A 21,031-nucleotide genomic window follows, 5' to 3' on the forward strand; every position below is an offset into this window, starting at 1 on the left:
TTAAATCTGTTGCTTCTCCTGAGGATCACGTTATTTTACCAAGTGCAAATGTCAGCGCAGGTCTATTACCATTGGCTGTTGAAAGAGTTGAAATAGTTGAGGATACAGAAACAGAACCAGAATCTATAGACACTGATACGGAAGATAGAGAATCACGAGATAAAGTATCAACTGCGGTTGGCTTAAATACTAGTGGAATTGTTGCTAGGAAAAAAGAATTGATACCGATTTTGAAAAAGAAAAAATCTGGTAATGAACCGAGCAAAGGATGGAATGTTAAAAAACTTACTCTTAAATTGGATAATACCAATAACGAATCTAATTCGGGTAATTCGAACGTTCAGAATACTTTAGAAACTAGAACGAATTTGATTGATAAATCTCACAAATTGGAAACAATTGCGAGTCGTTCGTTGAAGGATAAAGAAAGCGTTGCGGAATATTTGATTCTTGATGATACCTTGAGAAAAAGTGATAATAATAAAATGGTCGATTTTCACGAAGATACGATTAAGAAAACTAATGAAATTGAAATGATTAAAAGGCCGACTTGTGATCTTGAGAAATTACAATACAGAAAGTCGCCATTATTGAAACGTATCAGGAGTTTCTCGAAAGATGATACGTTGGAGGATTGTGACAGTTTTTATGGAAGCGACAAGGAAACTGACGATGCATTAATATTTTCAGACGATACTGAAATCGATGTAGCTAGTTCTAGTTCCGAAGGAGAAGATATTAATTCGGGAGAGCATGTTGAGCACCTCTTGGACAAGGTAATTTTAAATGGTCAACTGGTCAAACCATATTGGCTAAAAACATGTAACGCGTTTTTCCATCGTTAGGTTAACAAATAATCATTTGTTAATAATAATAATAATAATAATAATAATAGTAATAATGATAATAATAATAATATTTTATAACATGCGTTTTTATTCTATTTCTAATTATTATTAATAATATTTCGCATAGGTTTATCGCTACGATTTAATTCTCCTCATTTTTCGTTTAACATTTAAAACATTATTTTCATTAAATTAACATTTTCTTTTGATAGATAAAACTTGAACATTCGCAACAGGTATTGCCACAAAAAACTGAACAGAAAACTTACTCTGAGAAAAGATCGTATGGTCATTTTTCAAATTCGTCACGAGCTAATATAGAAAAGAAAATTTTAGAATTTGAAAGGTCGGCACAATTGATGTTAAATAGAATGGATGTTATATTGATGACTATTACTAGCATCAGTAACGAGAAGGATCCTACCAAACGTCTTGAGGTTCGTTTTTTTAATTTAAATTTTTAAACAATTAATCCTAGCGAAAATTACTTCGTAAAAATGAGTACGTAAATTAAAAACATGTGAATATAATTTAAGGAAAATTTTTATTCAATAAAAAAATAAAATTGCATTCGTAATTTTATACGAATGATTGATTATCTGGATTTAAAAAAAAAGATTTTATCGTATTTTTAAGTAATTATTATTATCATTAAATTAATTTTGCAGACACTTAAGAGTGAAATTAGTATGCTTGCTCCCGATGCTGCTGCATTGATTAGCAAAGGTGATGGTTTAGTTATGACAGTACACACCTTGGATCCTGTACGTGCAGAAAAAATAAATAATGAACTTCAAGATAAATTAAGAAACAAGTGGCATCAAGTGATGACCGAAACCGAATCACGACGTATCCAAGCTCAAAGAGCTGAGGAAGTATTAAGACAATACAACAGAATACTTTTGGAATTTGAAGAATGGTTCAGAGACGTACCACAAAAATTAGAAGAGGCCAACAATTACGAGGGACAACTGGAATCGTTTACTGTCGAATTTGATGCCAAACAAGAATTAATTCATAAATTTAATGAGTTGAGCGTTGAATTGAAGAGATTGAACGTTGCATTTTCGGAAACTACTCGTTATAATATTAATGCCAAGTGGCAAGAAATTAGTTCGCAATTTAAAAGATACAGTGGTAGCAAGGATAAGGATAAACACGTGACTGATAAGAAAATGGAATTGGTAAGCATATTGAAATGAAATGCATTATGTATTGGGGGTTGATTCGAAAAATTCGTGTCAATTAAAAAAATATTCTTTTAAATATATATATATTAAAATATAAAAAATATAACTTTTGAATTTTTTTTTTAAGAACTACGCGAAATACAATATTGTTTTATTTTTGTTTAGGATGTTGGAGGGCCAAATACGCAAAGTATAATAACGAGAGCAAATAAAATAAAGGAAGCAACATTGACAGTGTCAAGATCTTTAAATTCTGCACCATTGAATGGCAAAGACTACGAGTTATTTAATAATCAAGAAGAGTGTTTGAAAAAGATAAACAACGCTATAAATATACTTAAAACAAACTTGGACGAGTTGAGTTCAGCTTCGGAAAATATTGCACGTCAATCGAAGAAGGAACAAGTAGAACATATTAAGTGTTTGATCGAAAAATTGCATGCTGATTGGAACAGCATCAACGAACGTTATATCGAGAGATATAATCGTTGGAATAAATGCTACGAATTGTGGAACGAATTTCAAAATATGTGTCGCGCATTTTCCGACTGGTTGGAAAAAAGCGAGGACGCATTAAAAAAATTACTTTCCTTGCCTCATTCGAAAGTATCGAAAACGAAAATGTATGAACTCGAGCAAGAAGTTTCTCGCATGCAAAGAACCAAGAATAATATCAGTGCTTCCTATGCTGACATATCGAGCCGTGCTTCTTCCGAAGATGTTGCTGAGTTACATAACACGATGGAGAATATCAAACATAAGTGGAATCGTTTGTTGACTGAAATCAATGCATACAAGGAAAGGTACGCAACAGGTTTTTCCATTTAAATCATATCTTTTTTTTCATTCAGTATTAAATTTAATAAAATAAATCAATTATTTTTATGATATCGTATAAATATTTTTATATGATGCACGAATACGTAGAGAGGATGTTTTATTTTTATTCCAGAAAACTTCGTAAGCATTCTATGATTAAAAAACAAATTATACGTTTTCGTTTAGAATTGCATTCATTGTAATTATTAAATAAAATCATTTTGTTTTTTTTTTATCACTTATGGTAACAAATGTTATTTATTTTTGCAGGAATTTGGCAATCGAGAAAAAAGTTTCAAGCGAGGGTAGAATTACAAAGGCTACTTATCACGTCATTGAACAAGTTAATTCGTTGCTATTGTCTATGGCTAATCCATCTGATGAAACATCACTTTCGATTAGGTTGTCCTTGATCAAGGTACTTTATTATTTTTTAATAAATTATTAAATTTTTTATGTAATCATAAAATATGAATATATGTATATAATAATATAAAATCGTTAGAATTTTGTAATGAAATGTTTGATCGATTTTCTGCAATAACTCTGGTGAATAATTTAATGCATTGTTATAATTAAAAAGAAGTATGATACGTGAATCCTAATAATATCTTCAAATTTCATGAGTTGACTGCGCAAGCGAAAGTGTGCCAAGATATAAATAGTATTAAACTCTCACTCCTGTTTATCTTACGTATGCACCTTACCGATGCATGTTGTTTCTTTATATTTGTCTCGTTTATTAATTGTAAACGTGCATATTGGAAAATATCGATCGTTAATTAAAAGCGTGGACAAAATTTATTTTTTTATTTCAAGGCCAGAGAGGAAGAACTTATTTCGAGGAAAAGAGATACACAGGTACTTATGAGTCAGCAAAGTAGTCAACGCGGGGAAGATGTGTATAACAAACTTATAGCTGATATGGATAAGGTATTGTATATTTCTATTTAATGTTATCATCAATTTCAGTTTGTGAATGTTTTAATAAAAATGATTTTCATTAATTAGGCAAAGTCTAATCTTTCGAGTCATCGTGAATATGTCGAAAGTAAACTAACTTCTTTAAAAAAATATATCAATTGTTTGGACACCGTAATGACATGGATTATGGAAGTCCGTACGAGATTAAATATCGCACAGGAGTTACCTCAAAACGAGAGAACCGATGTAATTAATAATATTAGGGTGAGTTTGTTCATTACACGTTAGGATGTAAAAAAAAAATGTAATTTATTTTTATGATATGTAGCTTAGCGTGGTGGATCGAGAAATGGAAGTAAAAGATGTATTGGAGAATTATACTAATTTGGAAAAGGAATGTGAAGCAGCAAAACAACCAATATCTATCGAATTACAAGAAAAATTGAAGAAATTGAGAGAAGATTGGCAATTTGTGAAGAACTTCAACGAAGGACCAAATCGAGAAGTAGTGACCATTGCATCGGATGCGGCTACTGTTGTACAACCGAAACGTGAGTAATTACAAAATTTATTATTATTAAGGAAAGAATTGAAAGAAAATTCTTTCTACGAGTACGTTGAAATAATTTTTATTCTAAAGAGATTGAAATTATTATTATTTTTTTTTTTTATAGTATTCCTTCGCGTAGTTTCTTTTTTATTACGAAGAACAAAAAATAAAATAATCTATCGTAACGCGAATAAGCCGAAACAACTTTCATTCCATCATGTATATACTTTTTTTTCTTTTGGGGATACTCTTTGTTGTTTTAGTAGTCATCTCGTGGTAGTTTTTATCGTTCCTCCTTATCGTTTCTCATCTCTTGCTCCATTTGACATGCTCAGCCGTGAAATTTCATTGGTACCGCAAGAAAGCTTCCATCGAGTCGTGGGTGGTACGTTCGTTCCGTTGCCGTGTTATACGCGTCGTTTCCTTCTGCACGTTGTACGTAGCACAACACGTACCACAACATCCCAGCATAGAGACACAGCACGTGTATGTCCTATGTAATTTGTTACGGTGGTTTCGAGCGTTGATGGGAGGAGGAAGACAAGGGGAACCGAAAGAAAGAGGCTGACTCGTTGGATGGATGGATGGGTGGATGAAATAGTGTTCTTTACCCTGTATGTGAATGAATCTGTGACCCTCCTCGTCACTCACACATATAGACAAGTTTTTCTCGTGTGTTGGACACACTTAACCCGTGTCAAGAATTACAAGATTTAACTTTTCTTCCTCTCTACGCGTTTTACCAAACTTTTTTCATTTTTTTACTGACACTTTTCAAACCGGTTGTTAGTATTCTTTTTTTTTTTTTATAACAATCTGTGATATTCTGTCTGAATAATTAATTATTTAAACAATTAATAATTTGATCGTATATGCGTTGGACTGATTTAACAAATTTTTAATTATTAATTATTAATTGATTTTCTTTTTTTTTCTTACTTTATCACAAGTAACAACGGTTTATATAATATCCTAAAGATGGATTTTTGTTTGCATACGCGCGTGGCTTGGAATACAATGGGAAATGATGAAGGATGAAGAATAACGAGCGTAAAGAGGATCGTACGTGTGAATGCTTAATGTTTCTTAGTAATCACGTTTATCCCCTTTTTCTGTTCATTCTATTATATTTGAATTTTTATCCTACACTATATTTCTTACTCATCTTTGTTTCTTTTATTGGTGTCACACACACACATCCTATTAATTAATTTATTTTCTTTTTTATTTTTCTATAATAAATTTCTATTTAAATACTATAATTGTGTGTGTGCTCCTGAAAATAGATTTCATTTCGTACTTCGTCGATAATATTTCTAGCTAACGCCATCTATTAGTAACAAATTATTATTAGGTATCATTGAAAGGTAACTAAGTTTTTAATAAATGCACATGTAAAAAGGGTTGTCTTTTAACGGGGCAGCATTGTTAAACGACGTAATAATAAAATGTATCGTTGCATATCTTGGAAAAGTACAATTTATTAACATTCTCAGACTTCAATTACGATTTAAAACGTACTTATTACGTTGTTTAAAGTACAATGAGTTATTTCCGTGCTCGTGCTTAAAAAGTATTATGATAAGATGTACGATATTAGAGATAGAGAAAGCAAAAGAAGAAAAAGAAGAAGCAGCATAGACGAGGAGTTTGAAGACGAGGAAGAAAGTACAGGAAAACTCAATGTTTCCAACTCACTGACTCGATTTAATTTCCTCTTCTTTTCTCTTTACCCCCTTACCGTTATTTCTCTCTCTCTCTCTCTCTCTTTCTCTCTCTCTTTTACTGAGAGAATTCATTAGCCTATCGCAATTAGCTTAAACGTTTCGAAGTTTTCCTTGAAGAAGTTGCACCGGTTATTATTAAATTTCAATCGAGTGAAATTTCTACGGCCAATCTCTTACATTCTCTCCCCATATCCCCCCCTTCATCCCATCCCATCCCAGTCCTCCTACTCCCTTAATGTAACGTTTAACGCTAAACCTACCATTCGGAATCAAATGACCGAGTTTTGTAATTAATAAAAATGTGATAATTCACAAAATAATTGTTAATTATTCATTTCTAAATGAAAGATAAAAATATATCGTTTTTACATTCAATTGACAAAAATCTATTATTCTATATTGAATATATGTTTTTTTTTCTTGTTTAAAACAGTATGAATAGTTATAGATAAAGTGTCGTTAGGTTTAACGTTAATACGTATTTTACGTTTTATATTTATTAATCGTATTTTTCTCGATGTTGAAAGAATTAGAACTTTCTTTATAATTAAATAAAATTATACAATTATGATTTTCAAGTGTAAGATTTCATTAACGGATCATGGTTTCTGTCTCGCTTCTTCTTTTATTATTCTTTTACTTTTTCTTCACCCTTTTCGTATAAGAGTGTTATTGCGACTGATAATGAGGTATTCGAGACTGAGGATGACTGAAGATGGAAGAAATGAATTCACATAAATCCACTCGGTGACAGACGCAACCCTTTTTATCCTTTATTTTTTCTTTCTCTCTCTCTCTCTCTTTCTTTTTCTTTTTCTAACGATTCATCATGGAATTGGCAAAAGGTTGGATAATAAACAATGGACCCTTCTCATTAACGCGATTTCAATGATAATCACATTTTTATAGTCTCGTACGGCCTGACTGATAAGAACAATGATAAGCAAACTTAGCGAGGAGAAAAGACGCGCGTGAAAATGATAAATGAATAAACTTAATTGATAAAAAGAAAATTTTCATTCATTTCCATTCGCGGTTTATATAAACTTGAAAAATGTATTGAAATGTTAATAAGAGTGAAGCAGAGAGATTGTATCGATGATTTTTCTTTGATTTCTTTTTTTAATGAAAGAAAAAAAGATAGAGAAAAAAAAAGAGACAAAGGTAGAAATAAATACGCGAGGGAAAAAGCTCTCTTCGTTCGTTGAGTTTAATGAAAAACCGAATAATTACAGTTACGTTTGCAGTGTGTCAGTATTGGTTGAATTAACTTTTATCTTTGGTCAATGGTTTATCTTCTTTTCTCTTTCCATCTCATATGCATAGATTTTGTTTTTGTTTTGTGATTGTATATATCTTTTTTTTTTTTTTATTTTTTTTTTTTTTTTTTTTTTTTTTTATATTACGTTCCGTTATTAATTACTTTCTTCGATACTTTTAGTTAAGGATTTACGACCGATTTTATTACTTAGTTTACGAATNTTTTTATTTTTTTTTTTTTATATTACGTTCCGTTATTAATTACTTTCTTCGATACTTTTAGTTAAGGATTTACGACCGATTTTATTACTTAGTTTACGAATCATTATTTGCTTTTGATTAACGCTTTTCTCCGGTTGGTTATTTTATTTGTTTGAAAATGATTAAAGTTACACTCGAATGATTAAACTTCTTTTTAATAAAATGAATTAAATTTTGTCCTTAATCAATAATTAAATCTTTCTCTTTCTCTCTCTCTCTCTCTCTCTCTCTCTCTCTCTTTCTCATATACACAGATATATTTCTTTAGTTCGTGACTTGGTTTGCAAACGAACGAACGAGTATTTTATCGACCGATCGAAAGGGTCATCGTTGAAAATAGGGTGCGTTATCCGACTTTGATGTCGAATTCGATGTCTCAATTCTCTCATGGAAACCGTTCTGAATTGGATATCGAATCGGGTGATGTCGATATTTAAAATTGGGGGGGTTTGGGTTTATAGAGATGCCAAAGAGATTCTTCGAGAATAATCTTTACGTATACGTTAGTGTTATTATTCCAAAGGATTTGAATTCGAGATATTTTTCCTTTTAATGTATAAAAATGTTATAAAGTGTTCTTATAGGAAGATGCTTACATTGTTAAAAAAAAAATAATATTCGGAAATAATCAAGATATTGGTATTAGATTTGCGAAATGCCATTACGTATTGTAATACTTTATTTTACTGAATATCATTCAACAATGGTAGATTAAATTTTTAATTAATCAGGTAAAAAAAAAAAAAAAAGGTAAATGAACAAATACAGTGAACCGTAAACATCCGTAGATCAATTTTGACCTGGATACGATTGAAGTCTCGTAAACATTGCGAGCCAACATTTCCACCAATTACTAGAAACTTTAATAAAAAAAAGACAAAACCAAGAAAAAGATTAAGAGAAAATAAAAAACAAAATATATGTGCTGTTTCCCGTCGTGTTTAAAAGCCACGTTCATTACTTTACCGACAATCAACCTGGTCTCTTTGTGTATGTAGTAGAAGAAGGAGAAGAGAGTATAAGGGGGATATGAAGGGTGGTAGAATGAGGATGAGAAAGATAAGGGGGGAGGAGGATTTGGTAGGAGAGATAGAAGCAGGTTAAACGCAGGCACAACTACAGTGTCCAAGCTTGTAATCTGACTTGGTGGTGAGTCGTCTGGTTGGTCAGAGTAAAACGGTCCATTAAGACAGGGTAGCAGTTAGTGGGCACGCCATAGGAAACAACCAGCTTGCTAATGCGTTCCGAAGAGAACCAACCCCTCACCCCCTCGCTACGTAAGAGCTGTCAGAGGGGTGGAGGTCAGCATTGAGGGTGATTTTGCGTTTGCCAAGCAAATTTGGATAAGTTATTTTGAGTTTTTGTTTTTATATATAGTGAGTATTCATTAAAATTGTATACCTTTACGTTTACATTTTTTTGCTTGAAAACTATTAATGTAAAATTTTGAAGATGAAAAAAATTAAAAAAAAAAAATACGTATTTAACGAATTTAAGTTGAAAGCTTTATATATATATAAACGAATTAAACAAATACGAAAATAATGTAAAGAAAACGGTCCTAGCTAAAAAATCGTACGTGTTGGTATAACTGTAAAAACGGGGGAAATATCCGGTTTTTTTATCCGTAACGATTGGTCATCCCTTGTTTTTAATGCAATATAAATATCCACTAACACTATTTCTACCACGGTCTTATGAATATGATAATAATTTTAATCGAAAATATCAATGGATGTTTTTTGACACCTTTGTTAGAAATAGTGTTAAAGTAAAAAATTATGATTAGCTTACGTTAGATGTACTTTGTCCTTATATCCAATGTTGCGTGTTATCCATATTCATGTTTGCACGTATCCATATCCATGTCACATATCACTATATTGCACTACACACACTCGCGCACATATGCATATCACTTGCATAGGAAGTAAACGCACTAACACACGCGTATACGCAACGCGAAATAAATTGTTTACTTAACTATTGTAATAACCGATGTTACATCTTCCGACGCTCGAAGAAGACTAGCTTTAAATACGAAAAGTAACTACGAAATACACTCGACAGATACCGAACATACACGAAGGTTAACGTATGTACAAATTCATTAACGAAATTTTCAATAGAATAAAGGTGATGTAAAGACCGGCCGAATAGTGAGAGAGAGAGAGAGAGAGACGTATACGTAAACAAAACATTCGACGATTGAGGAACTGTTTTTTCGATTCCTCCTCTTTACTTTCCTTTCTTCTTCGTCATTTTTTTAAGCGTACCTTGCACGTGTTTTCGTTTTTCTTATTACTAATTTGTTTGTATTTTTTATCTTCTTGTTAGATGTACTACGACGTCTTATATGCAATGCTATTAGAAGTCTATATATGTATGTATATGTATAACGTAAATAACATGCGTAATAAATTTATTCTTTGGAATGTTATATAAAAAAAAACACTCATTAAGAGAATTTTAACTTTTTTATTGAGGACAATGAGCATAAAAAGAGGATTTAAAAAACATGATTGGTTAGTATAGTATATATTAAAAAATATATATTTGTCGTTTTATTTAATTTAAATGAATCTTACCCCCCCCCCCCTATAATATATATTTTATATTGCATATTAAAATTGGTTTTTTTTTGTCCACCATACGTCGTCAGGTGGTCAGTTTCCAATAAAAACATCGTATTTAAAACGAAGTACAATTAACACGGGATTAATTATCAATATATTATTAATTAGAGTGTATCGTTAAAAAAGCCGTATATAAAACATTGTATTTAATGTAAATGTAAAGATAAATGTGATAAAAAAATATATAATACGTTATATAGGAACACGAAGGAAGAAAAGAAAAGAAATTCTACGAAAAAACAGTTTCTCGAACGTTGAATGTTTTGTTTGTATTCACTTCTCTGTCTCTCTGTCTCTCTCTCTCTCTCTCTCTCTCTCTCTCTCTCTCTCTCTCTCTCTCTCTCTCTCTCTCCTCTCGGCCGTTGTCTATATTCCCTTGTTAACAAATTTATTCTATGAAGAATATTACCACCGTATTTGTACGTACATTGACCTTCGTGTATGTTCGGTATCTGTCGAGTGTATTACCTAGCTACTTTTCGTATTTATCGGTAGTCTTCTTCGAGCGTCGGAAGATGTAACATCGGTTATTACAATAGTTAAGTAAACAATTTATTTCGCGTCGCGTATACGCGTGTGTTAGTGCGTTTACTTCCTATGCAAGTGATATGCATATGTGCGCGAGTGTGTGTAGTGCAATATAGTGATATGTGACATGAATATGGATACGTGCAAACATGGATATGGATAACACGCAGCATTGGATATAAGAACAAAGTACATCTAACGTAAGCTAATCATAATTTTTTACTTTAACACTATTTCTAACAAAGGTGTTAAAAAACATCCATTGATATTTTAGATTTAAATTATTATTATATACACAAGACCGTGGTAGAAATAGTGTTAATGGATATTTATATTGCATTAAAAACAAGGGATGACCAATCGTTACGGATAAAAAAACCGGATATTTCCCCCGTTTTTACAGTCATACCAACGCGTACGATTTTTTAGTTAGGACCGTTTTCTCTACATTATTTTCGTATTTGTTTAATTCGTTTTTTTTTTTATATATATAAAGCTGTCAACTTAAATTTGTTAAATACATAATTGAGATCTTTTTTTTTCTAAATTTTCTTTATCTTAAACATTTTACATCAATAGTTTTCAAGCACAAAATTTAAACGTAACGGTATACGATTTTTTAGGAACACTCACCGAATATATACATATTTTTAACCGATCTTACTTGTTTATTTTTTATTTGTTTTCATTATTATACATTTTAGAAATTATGATTCTCCTTTTATTTTTTTTTTTTTTGTACTTTTATTTGTAGTATTTTCTGTACGTAGTTGTTGTTGTTGAAAGGTCCGTGTTTAATTTTCTTATCTCCGTTTTTTTTTTATTTCTTTATGTTTTTTATTATTGTAGTTTTCTTTTCACGAAATAGCATAGCGTAGCGTAATTAATTGGAGACACTGGTGTCCAGAGGGAAAACTTCGTTGGGCTAAGTTCCGAGATGAAAAAGGATATTTTTCCTGTGGTTACATATAACCTTTTTCTTTTTGGATTCCCTCTTCTGGACCACCCTAAACATACACATACATTTTTCTTATCTCACCGATATATTATATTTATTTTAAGTTGGAAAGTAGGAAACTTTGATTTTACGCTTATGCGATTATTTTAGCAGGTAGACTGGTTACGTCTTTCGTATTTTAACCGAAGAATTAATTTCATTGGTTGAAAGAGAGAGAAATATATATATATATATATATATAGAGAGAGAGAGAAAGAGTGAGTTTAGTTATACCAGGTTTCCTTTAAACTCCTTTGAATTGTCCATTTTCTCTACTCTTAGTATTTTGTTCCTTTAAATTCATCTTCTCTTTCTCTTTCTCACCGTGTTGCACTATTGAAAACTTGGACGTACTTTGTCGTACTTTCGTCGTACTTTGGTGATTTACTTCTCTTGTCAAGTCAAGTCTTCTATTGATTTTACTCTGTCAGTCTTTACTTAGCAATTCGTAACGATTAATGAAATTCCAATTGTTCCCTGTTCCCCTTTCTTTTTTTTTCTTTTTTTTTTCTTTTTATTTTACATTCTTTATGCGTTATTCTTTTAGTCTCGTTAATATTCTTCGATAGAAATAACAGCGAAAAGGAGATATTAATAATCACAATTGTTAAATGAAGTGAAATTAAATTTGAAATTGATTTTATTTACGATTAAACGAAGATGCAATTTAATTTTCATTATACACACACACACATTTGCGATGTGATAATGTATATATAAATCTGTTGTATTATTAATGAATTTCAATTCGCGAGAGTGTACATAAAATTTCGAATTAAATCGTTCCAATCAAATACATATATATATATATATATATCTTTTCACATTTATTTACCTGTAATATATTTAATGAGAGAAAGAGAGAGAAAAAAAAACAAAAAAAGAATAATTTCTCAAAGTCCGCCCGTTAATTAATTCAATAATTCTAAAGTTAGGTGAAATTTGAACTAGGAGGATGTGTTAAAATCGTGACGTGGAATCTCGTACGGTATGTTCTATGAATGAAAATACGATCCTTTATATTAATAGATCCCAGGGATTCCCTTCTCTCTCTTTCTTTCTTCCTCTCTCTCCCACTTCTCTCCCTCTGGCCTTCTGTCTTTGTCGCTAGAAACTTTAGAACGAGGTACCCCCATAATAGCCAAAGCCAAGAAGAAGAAGGGTGGTCTGAGAAGAGAAGTGGAGTTACGGGGGTAAGGGTAGGAGGAGGGTGTGGGGTTGGGGGAGGGGGTGTGAAAGGTACGAAGCAGTTTGAGAATCTGGACTTTCCACCTAAAGAGGGGAACAATGAACAAGATTAATGGTAAATGACGCATGCGTGTTGATTAAGAAGAAGGGTGTAGAGGGGGAAGAAAATGAGAAAGGTGGAAGGTTCTTCCTGTTACGAATTCCCGACAAACGATTTTCAAATATGAGATATTAACAAATACAATTTCTACTTACCACCATGAGCTCGAGTTCTAATCTTTCCTTTTCTAGATAGAGTTGTTGTCATCCATTGTTCTCTTAGTGTCTATATACACGTTTAATGGAAGACAAAAGATGGATGGCCGTTCAGTTCGCGTGTTGAGATTTAATTCATTTTCACTGTTATTATACTAGAACGTGCTTTATGATCGTCTAATGGTGATATCATCTCTTTCTCTCTCTCTCATTCTTTCTCTTTCTCTTTCTCTCGTTCTCGTTCTCGTTCTCTTTGCAAAAGTAACGAGATATATAGGTTTTGATAACAGAATGCCAAGATAAACGTATCGCTATAGGATGATATCCTGTAAACTTTTACTACCCTTTCCGCGTCTCGTGTATTATAATTTATTTTATAAAAGGAACAAAAAAAAATGGATCAACATTATCCGTGAATAAAGTTTGGAAAACTCGATACATACACACACATGCACTCGTTTGTATAATTTAATTTTTTTTATTTAAAAGAAGATTTTGTTTTTCTCTATGGGTTCTTTTAATTGATAGAAATGAATAGTAAGCCTAAGACGAAGTTACCACTATGAAATGTTTTTATTTGTAAATATTTTCATTTTTATTATTTTCTTAATTTTATAATTTAATAAGTACCTTTTAGATTAATAATTTAAATGTATTGATGTGTGATTATATATTTATTTATTTATTTATTTATTTATACTCCGTCCCTTTCGGGTTTGGAGGGCTTCCGATACAAAATATTTAACATCTTTTATATACTCTATCTCAATATATTCTAACTTTATAACGAAAACTAAACTAAAAACAATTTTTTGAACTAACTAAGTGTGATTATATATATTGTTTTTTTTTTTTTTTTTTAATTTTTTTTGCGAGAGAGACAAATTTCATGAGTTCCTAGTTTGAAGTGTGCACCCGGCACCACGTTTGTCCCATAGCTCTATGACTCCCTTGTAATCTCATGGCGAAATGAAGAATAGGATATTGAAAAATCCCTGGCTCTTTCATTGACATCCTTTATTCTTTTCTATCTTTCTCTCTCTCTCTCTCTCTCACTCTCACTCTCACTCTCTTTCTGTCTATCTTTTTCTTCTTTTCTTTTTTTTTCTTTTTTTTTTTTTTCTCTCCTCCCTTCTGGCGCATCTTCTTTCTCTACACTCTTTCACTCTTCGTCCCCTAGTTGGTGTTGGAAAGCACCTCAGGATGAATATGCGAGGGTTCCACGGTTGGGTAGCAGGTGCGCCACGTAAATTTATCGCGACGAAGTGCTTGACTTGTGAGCGTCGCATCTCTGATTTGGATTGGATAAAAAAAAAAAAGAAAAAAAGAAAAATAAGACAAAAGACAAAAAATAAACAGAAAAGTATATCATTCGTGCTACGGTCTCGATGTTCAGTATTCAATAAGTCATAGTAATAAATCGTCATAAAGTAAAGTATATATTATTTTGTTGTTGTTAATGTTGAAATAAAAAATTCGATCGTGTTAAAAAAAATTAGTACAGAGGAAGGAAAAAGACAAAAATTGAATAGATTGAGTATAAAAATGATGAATATTGCACGAAAGTATATTTTTTTGTTTAGAGTTAATATTTTTGATAGTAAATAATCGGGAAGGTCTGCCTATAACGAAATAAAATAAGAATAAATAAAATATAGTAAGAAGTAAGAATATAAAATGTTATAGAAAGGAGAAATATGTGAAATAAAAGAGATCGAGAAACATTTGAAATCAGTGTGTGTATGTACCTCCTCAGGGATGTCTCGTAAATCGTCTGATTCCATTCCAGCAAGTGTTCACTTTCTCTCTCAGGCGCATTGAAGAAATCCAAGGAAATCCTAGAAAAATCGTCAAACCATGAAACAAAGGTTTGTTGGTAAGGGAAGAAAAGAGGGAAAGTCATAGCTTTTATTTTAACGACGAAGAGATCGTACGGATTCGAACTAGCTTCTTTTTCCTCCATTTCTTCTTCTTCTTTTTCTTCATCCAATCGTATTCTCACTCCTCTTATTGGAAAATCTTATTTATTTTACAGGGTTTCGCAAACAAACCATTCCTCATACCTATTCTTTATTCTTTGTCGAATCAAAAAACAAACAAAAAATAACTCATTGCAAAGCGAAATATTATCAAAGTTATTTAATCCTAGTAAAATATTTTCGCATTGATTATTATAGTCCAATCAAGTATAGAAAAATTGTTAAATTACATTTAATTCTAGGTTACATTAAACTACATTTCGCAATCAGATTATCATTATCAATATCGTATCGCGTTATTATTCCTATGATGTGTTGTAATTATTATATTATAATAATTATTATTCTAATCGTTAATAAAATAAATGATTAATTATTTTTTTAATCTCTTAACATCGATACTTTTAGTATCGATTTTGTCAAACGGTAGTAAAGAAAAAAGTTGAAGTTAGATTTTTGTTTTACCATTCTCCCTTATTCCTCTTTCACGTTTTCGTTCTCTTTTTCACTCTTGTTTGGTATGGCGACAGTAGAAAGAAATGTCCCAACGGTGGGAGCGTACTGAAAGTGGCTGTATCTTCGTGTCAGGAACCGGAGTCAGGGATGTTGGGTGACATTGACCGCGGGAGAAAGAACACCCCCTGTGATGATGCCGGCTACGAGGTGGCCGTGATACGCTTTCCCATTGGTATTAGTATTAGTATTAGTATCAGTATTAGTATTAGTATTAGTATTGGTGGTGGTGGTGGTGGTGTATTCTGGCTTTACTCTACCAGTCGGCACTCCGAAGGTTTTCTCTGGCGCGTGGAAACGGCGCGTGGAAACGGCGCTTGCGTAGAAGAAACAGTATTCTGGTTAGAACCGGGTGGGTGACTTGAAAAAGGGGCGACGGGGTAAAACACAGTACGTTCCCGGACGACTAAGGGGTAACCACACGGTTCACCGATGTTCCTTTCGCATTCTACACAACGCTTTCGAATAATTTAGATTATTTTTATAACCAATTTATTTTTCCTTTCCATCCAATTGCCATTTTTATGTGATCACGTGAAGAATTCAATAAATAGCGGGGATATTTTTTTAGGATATATATATATATATGTATATATGTATATGTATATGTTTCGTTTTACAATTAGTCCTTTGAAACGCGCGTGTCAATAACTCGTATATCTTCTTTGTATTATTCAACCATATTATTTTTGTTGGTGGGTGAGAGTGTGTTAGATACATTACGTGTATGAAAGTTCTAGCAAAGTTTTACATGGATTCGATGATATGAAATATATCCTGTAAGTATTTAAAAAATATTACGTATATACATATGTATGTATGTATATGTTTCTACGTGCGTGTTTGCTGCTGTATGTGCGTGTAAGTTTTAGGTTTTAAGTCGAGGAAAGATATGTATGTAAGGTTCTCTCTTGGTCACGAGGGTTTGTTTCGGAGTGCATTAAGTTGTTAGTGGCCTAAGCGAAAGCTCGTGTTTCATTAAAGATTTACAGGATTCCTCGTTAATAGTAAGTGTCACGAACGAAAGCTATTTTACTTCGTCAAGGTCCTATAGAAAGAGTACACGTTTTCCTAGTGTTTCCTTGTTAATCTTAAAAGCGCAATAAATTTGTATTTCATTCGTAATTTTTTTAAACATTTTTCTCCTCTTTTATTTATTTATTTTTTTTAAATCCATTTCCTATCCAATATTACGGTAGCAAGTGCGTAAATTTCATTCGATCAATCGATCTTTCGATTAGTCTTTTCTCTTATGTTAGCTTATATGTTCAACTTTCTTTTTTTTTTTCTAGCTTATCAAAGAACGATACCGATAACGAGATATAACTTTCAGTTAACGGGAAATTTTGTAAATGTATTTTAACTTCTATAAACGAATGTTTTATTAGTAATATATTATAGGTTGTTTGAAAAGTTTGCGATTAATTTTTTAAGACAATTCAAAAAGCAATACTTTTATATTGCATATATATGCATAAATATAAATATTATATAAATACAATATAATATAATATTTTATTTTTGTTTTGTTGCATAAAACTTTCATAAAATATTATTTTAACAAGACCTTCAATATTTCCTTTCGTCTTGTTTATAATTCCGTAAACTTTGTTTTAATGCCTATCGGTTTTTAGAAAAATCAATAAAGGATTAGGTCGAGTAGCAATGTATCTATCTTCAAAGAGTATTCCGAAAATGCCCATCTCTTCCTGATCGATTTCAAGACTGATTTCAAATGGCCTCGTTTTCTACCTGCCTCCAATGTCAGCATTTTCATGATTGCTTTCAGTTTTGCCAAATGTTTCTTTTTCTTTTTCTCTCATTATACCTAATATGAGTGAAACCAAATGGACATATAAAGTTTTTCCTAAAAAGCAACCGACAACAACAAAGTTACTGAACGTTTTGAATATTCACGTAGAAGGAAATATTAGTTATCGTTATGAATTTGAACTTTAACATCTGTTGAATATCAATTTTATTTAAATATTTGTCGTTTTGGTAGGATATTTGCCACAGACACATGGAAATGTGGTTCTCGTTGTAATAACGTTAAATTCATTTATTCCCAGGACACGGATAGAATATAATTAAACAGCATATTGAATTAAATCGTTAATTACTGAGCCGTCATATAGATAAAACTAATTTGTATCATATCTGTTGTCTTATTTTCTTTCTCTTTTCTAGAATTAGAGAAAGAGAGAGACAGAGAGAGAGAGAGAGAGATAGATGTAGGACAATTTGACGTGTCTATCCATTCCACGTAATTAATTTAACACTTAAGACACTAATCTAATTACATGTAACATTAAATTAGGATTCGAACGAGCTTTGACGTGATCGATGATTGTTGAATTGAATTGGCTAAACCTAGTAGCTTACAATTAGATTGATATTAACTAAAAGAAGAGTTTAACTGTTGATTATAAATCCATGCATAGTTCTAAAATTATCAATTAGTTATTAGGTGTGAATATTATTTTAGCTATGTAGTTTTGATTGGTATTGATTAAGAGAATGGTTTAACTATTATTAATTATAAATCCACACATTCCATAAATGTACAAATTAGATGTGCGTGTGTGTATGTGTGTTGTAAATTTGTTTAAGCTAACATTGATTGATATTAATTAGGAGATGGTTTTATCTATTGATTATAATTTTAACACAGTTGAGAAATTGTAATTAGTAACTTGTTGTGGATTAATTAAAGCTTGATTTTAAAGTGATTATTAAATCCATGTAGTTTCGTAATTATTAATGAGATTTTTATTTAAACAAATTTTTCAAAAAAAAAAGAAAAAACATTTGTTATTTTAACATAATTTTTGGTTTGATATATTTACGAAAAAAAAAAAAGGAAAAGATAAAGACAGGACAAAAATGAAAGTAGGCAAAGAAAAACTCGTTTGAAAAGACGATTAATAATTCGAACGAGGAACGTACTACACAGTTCCTTCGTCCCTTCTTTAATTTGATCCTTTTATTCTTTCCCTTATTCCTAGCTATATGAAATTAATCGTACAAAAAGAGACGGTATAAGAATGATCTAAGTTTTGATGCCCCTCTTATCGAACACCTTACTTACGCTTGAATAATTTCCAGCCACGTTGAATTTCATTCTATCTCACAGTAACATTTTTCTTGTCCTTTTGGAAGGACCCTTTTTCATAAAATTTCATATCGATTTTGTAAAACACAGCACAAACAGAAATAAGATATTTATTTTGTCAAAAATTTATTCCGAGAAAAAGAAAAGAACAAATTTTCCATCAAACTTTGCATCTTAATATTTTTCCTCAAAACTTTTTATCGATTATGAAAGAATCAAATAAAAACGAAGAGACATTTTATCTTTTCTCTCTTTTTTTTTTCATTTTTATACGAAATTTATTTCGTATATACGTTTAGATAATAACAAATGTACTTATTTATTAGAAAAGCATTTACGTCGTTTAGAATGAAAGAAAGTGTAGAAAAAGAAAAAGACAAATTGAAGACTTGAGAAAAGCAACAACGAGGTCGTGATAAAAAGCGGTAAAGCTTCATTAAGCTGTAGAAAAGATGAGAGTTTTTTTTTATGAAAGAGAGAGACTTTTGGGCAGGTTCTAGCCGTTAAAACGGTAGGTTTTGGTTATGCTGTATCTAGGACAGCATCACCATCCAGCAAATGCATCTCAAAACGGAGCAGATCACGGTCGCGTTATCCATTCGTAATACATTCACTATTCCCTGCATTCATATATCTATATAACTCGTATTCATATAGAACTCATACATACACTTACACACATACACTTTTACGCGATACATCCTTTCCATTGAATTCCTGCTCTTCATCATCTCTCTCTCTTTCTCTTTCTCTCTTTTCCTTTTTTTTTTTATTTCACAGAGAAAAAGCGAACGCCCTCGAAAAAGGGAACGAGTTCGTTGATTTTCCAATTCGGACAAGAAGATGATAATAATAAAAATAATAATAATAATAATATTAAAAGAAGAGTAAATTTAGAACGTGTTTCGTTTAAAGTCGTTATTTCGATTCAAAGAGTTCATTATTTTATTACAGTATTAAACTTTGATTTTATTTGAACTGTTGTGTGGTTAATTAATTGGATTATTTATTATCGTTTTTAGGTCAACGTTGTATCATGCATGCGTGTGCTTGATAAAGTTGGCAGATAGTTGATTTGAAATATAATTTATATTTTATATAGTGTTGGAGGTTCTTAAAAAAAAGTTCTTAAAACTATTTAAAATTTGAAATGTAATGATATTAAATATCGATCAATTAAAAATATATTTAATGAAACATTTATACAAGGTGGTGGTTGTAATCACAGGTGAAATTTAGTTTAGGATCAACTGAATGGAATGCATCGTGCGAGAAGATAGCACGTGTTTCGAAGTACAAGTTCGTTTGTTGTGCGAACAGATCGAAAGAGGGAAAAAGGATAGGTCAGAGGGGTGTGGAAAAGAGGGGAGGGAATTGTATAGAGGGGGGTAAAATTGCTCGCACGTGGCGTTCACGCCACCTACGAATATTCCGACTGACTTTCTTCTTCTCCTTTTCTCGGCTCTGCTTTCAAACGTTATTTACGTGACATTGTAGTTGCTTTTGCTGTTGCTGCTTCCCCTTCGCTTTTTCGAGACTCGTTTCTACGCTCACATATACATGTATAAATATAATACATACATATACGTACATTGTGTCGTGCAATTTTATCGCAACCATTTTTCGATAGAAGCTGACGATTTTTCTCCTCTTTTATATCTCCGAATTTTTCTCTCTATTTTTTTGGGGGGGTTTTTTTTTTTTGAGAAAGAAGGAAATGGATTCATAAATTTTGCGGTTAAACATATGTATTTCTTTCGCGAATATAAAAATGTGAAGTCTATAATAAAGGAAGAAATTTTATTTATTTATTTTTTCTTTTTTCAAGATATATAATTCGACGATGAGAATTTCTTTGAATATATATATCATTGAATACGAATATTAATTTATCAATGTTATCATCTTCTTTTTCTTTATTATATATCTGTTTTTTTTTTTCACGAAAGAAAAAGGGAGAGATGAGGGGATAGAATGGATTCATAAATTTTGCGATTAAATATACGGTAAGTATATATATATATATATCTTTCGTGGAAGTAAAATGCGAACGTATAATACAGGGGGGTGGTGATGGTGGTGGTGGTGGTGGTGGTAGTAGTAGTTTTATCTCGTTATTATTTTGTTATCTTTTATATCTTTCTTTTTTTTCTTTTATAACGGTAAAGAATTCGGCGATGAAATATTTCTTGAAAAAAAAAAAAAAAATTTCTATTCGAAATATCAGGACATTTCATTCCG

The 21,031-nt window shown here is 31.4% G+C and overlaps 1 protein-coding gene across 1 annotated transcript in view; it reads left to right on the forward strand.

Annotated features, from left to right (window-relative positions):
* The window catches only part of LOC106793116 (dystrophin-like), a 339,379-nt gene that overhangs the window by 19,202 nt on the left and 299,146 nt on the right, over positions 1 to 21,031 (forward strand). Inside the window, exons 25-31 of the mRNA XM_014759810.1 lie at positions 1,061 to 1,285; positions 1,517 to 2,032; positions 2,204 to 2,841; positions 3,128 to 3,275; positions 3,677 to 3,790; positions 3,869 to 4,045; positions 4,110 to 4,332. Of these exons, the coding sequence (XP_014615296.1) occupies positions 1,061 to 1,285; positions 1,517 to 2,032; positions 2,204 to 2,841; positions 3,128 to 3,275; positions 3,677 to 3,790; positions 3,869 to 4,045; positions 4,110 to 4,332 (2,041 nt within the window). The remainder of the gene's footprint in view (positions 1 to 1,060; positions 1,286 to 1,516; positions 2,033 to 2,203; positions 2,842 to 3,127; positions 3,276 to 3,676; positions 3,791 to 3,868; positions 4,046 to 4,109; positions 4,333 to 21,031) is intronic.

The sequence above is a fragment of the Polistes canadensis genome, unplaced genomic scaffold (assembly GCF_001313835.1).
Source record: "Polistes canadensis isolate GaletaPanama2010 unplaced genomic scaffold, ASM131383v1 scaffold_0, whole genome shotgun sequence".
Lineage (NCBI taxonomy): Eukaryota > Metazoa > Arthropoda > Insecta > Hymenoptera > Vespidae > Polistes > Polistes canadensis.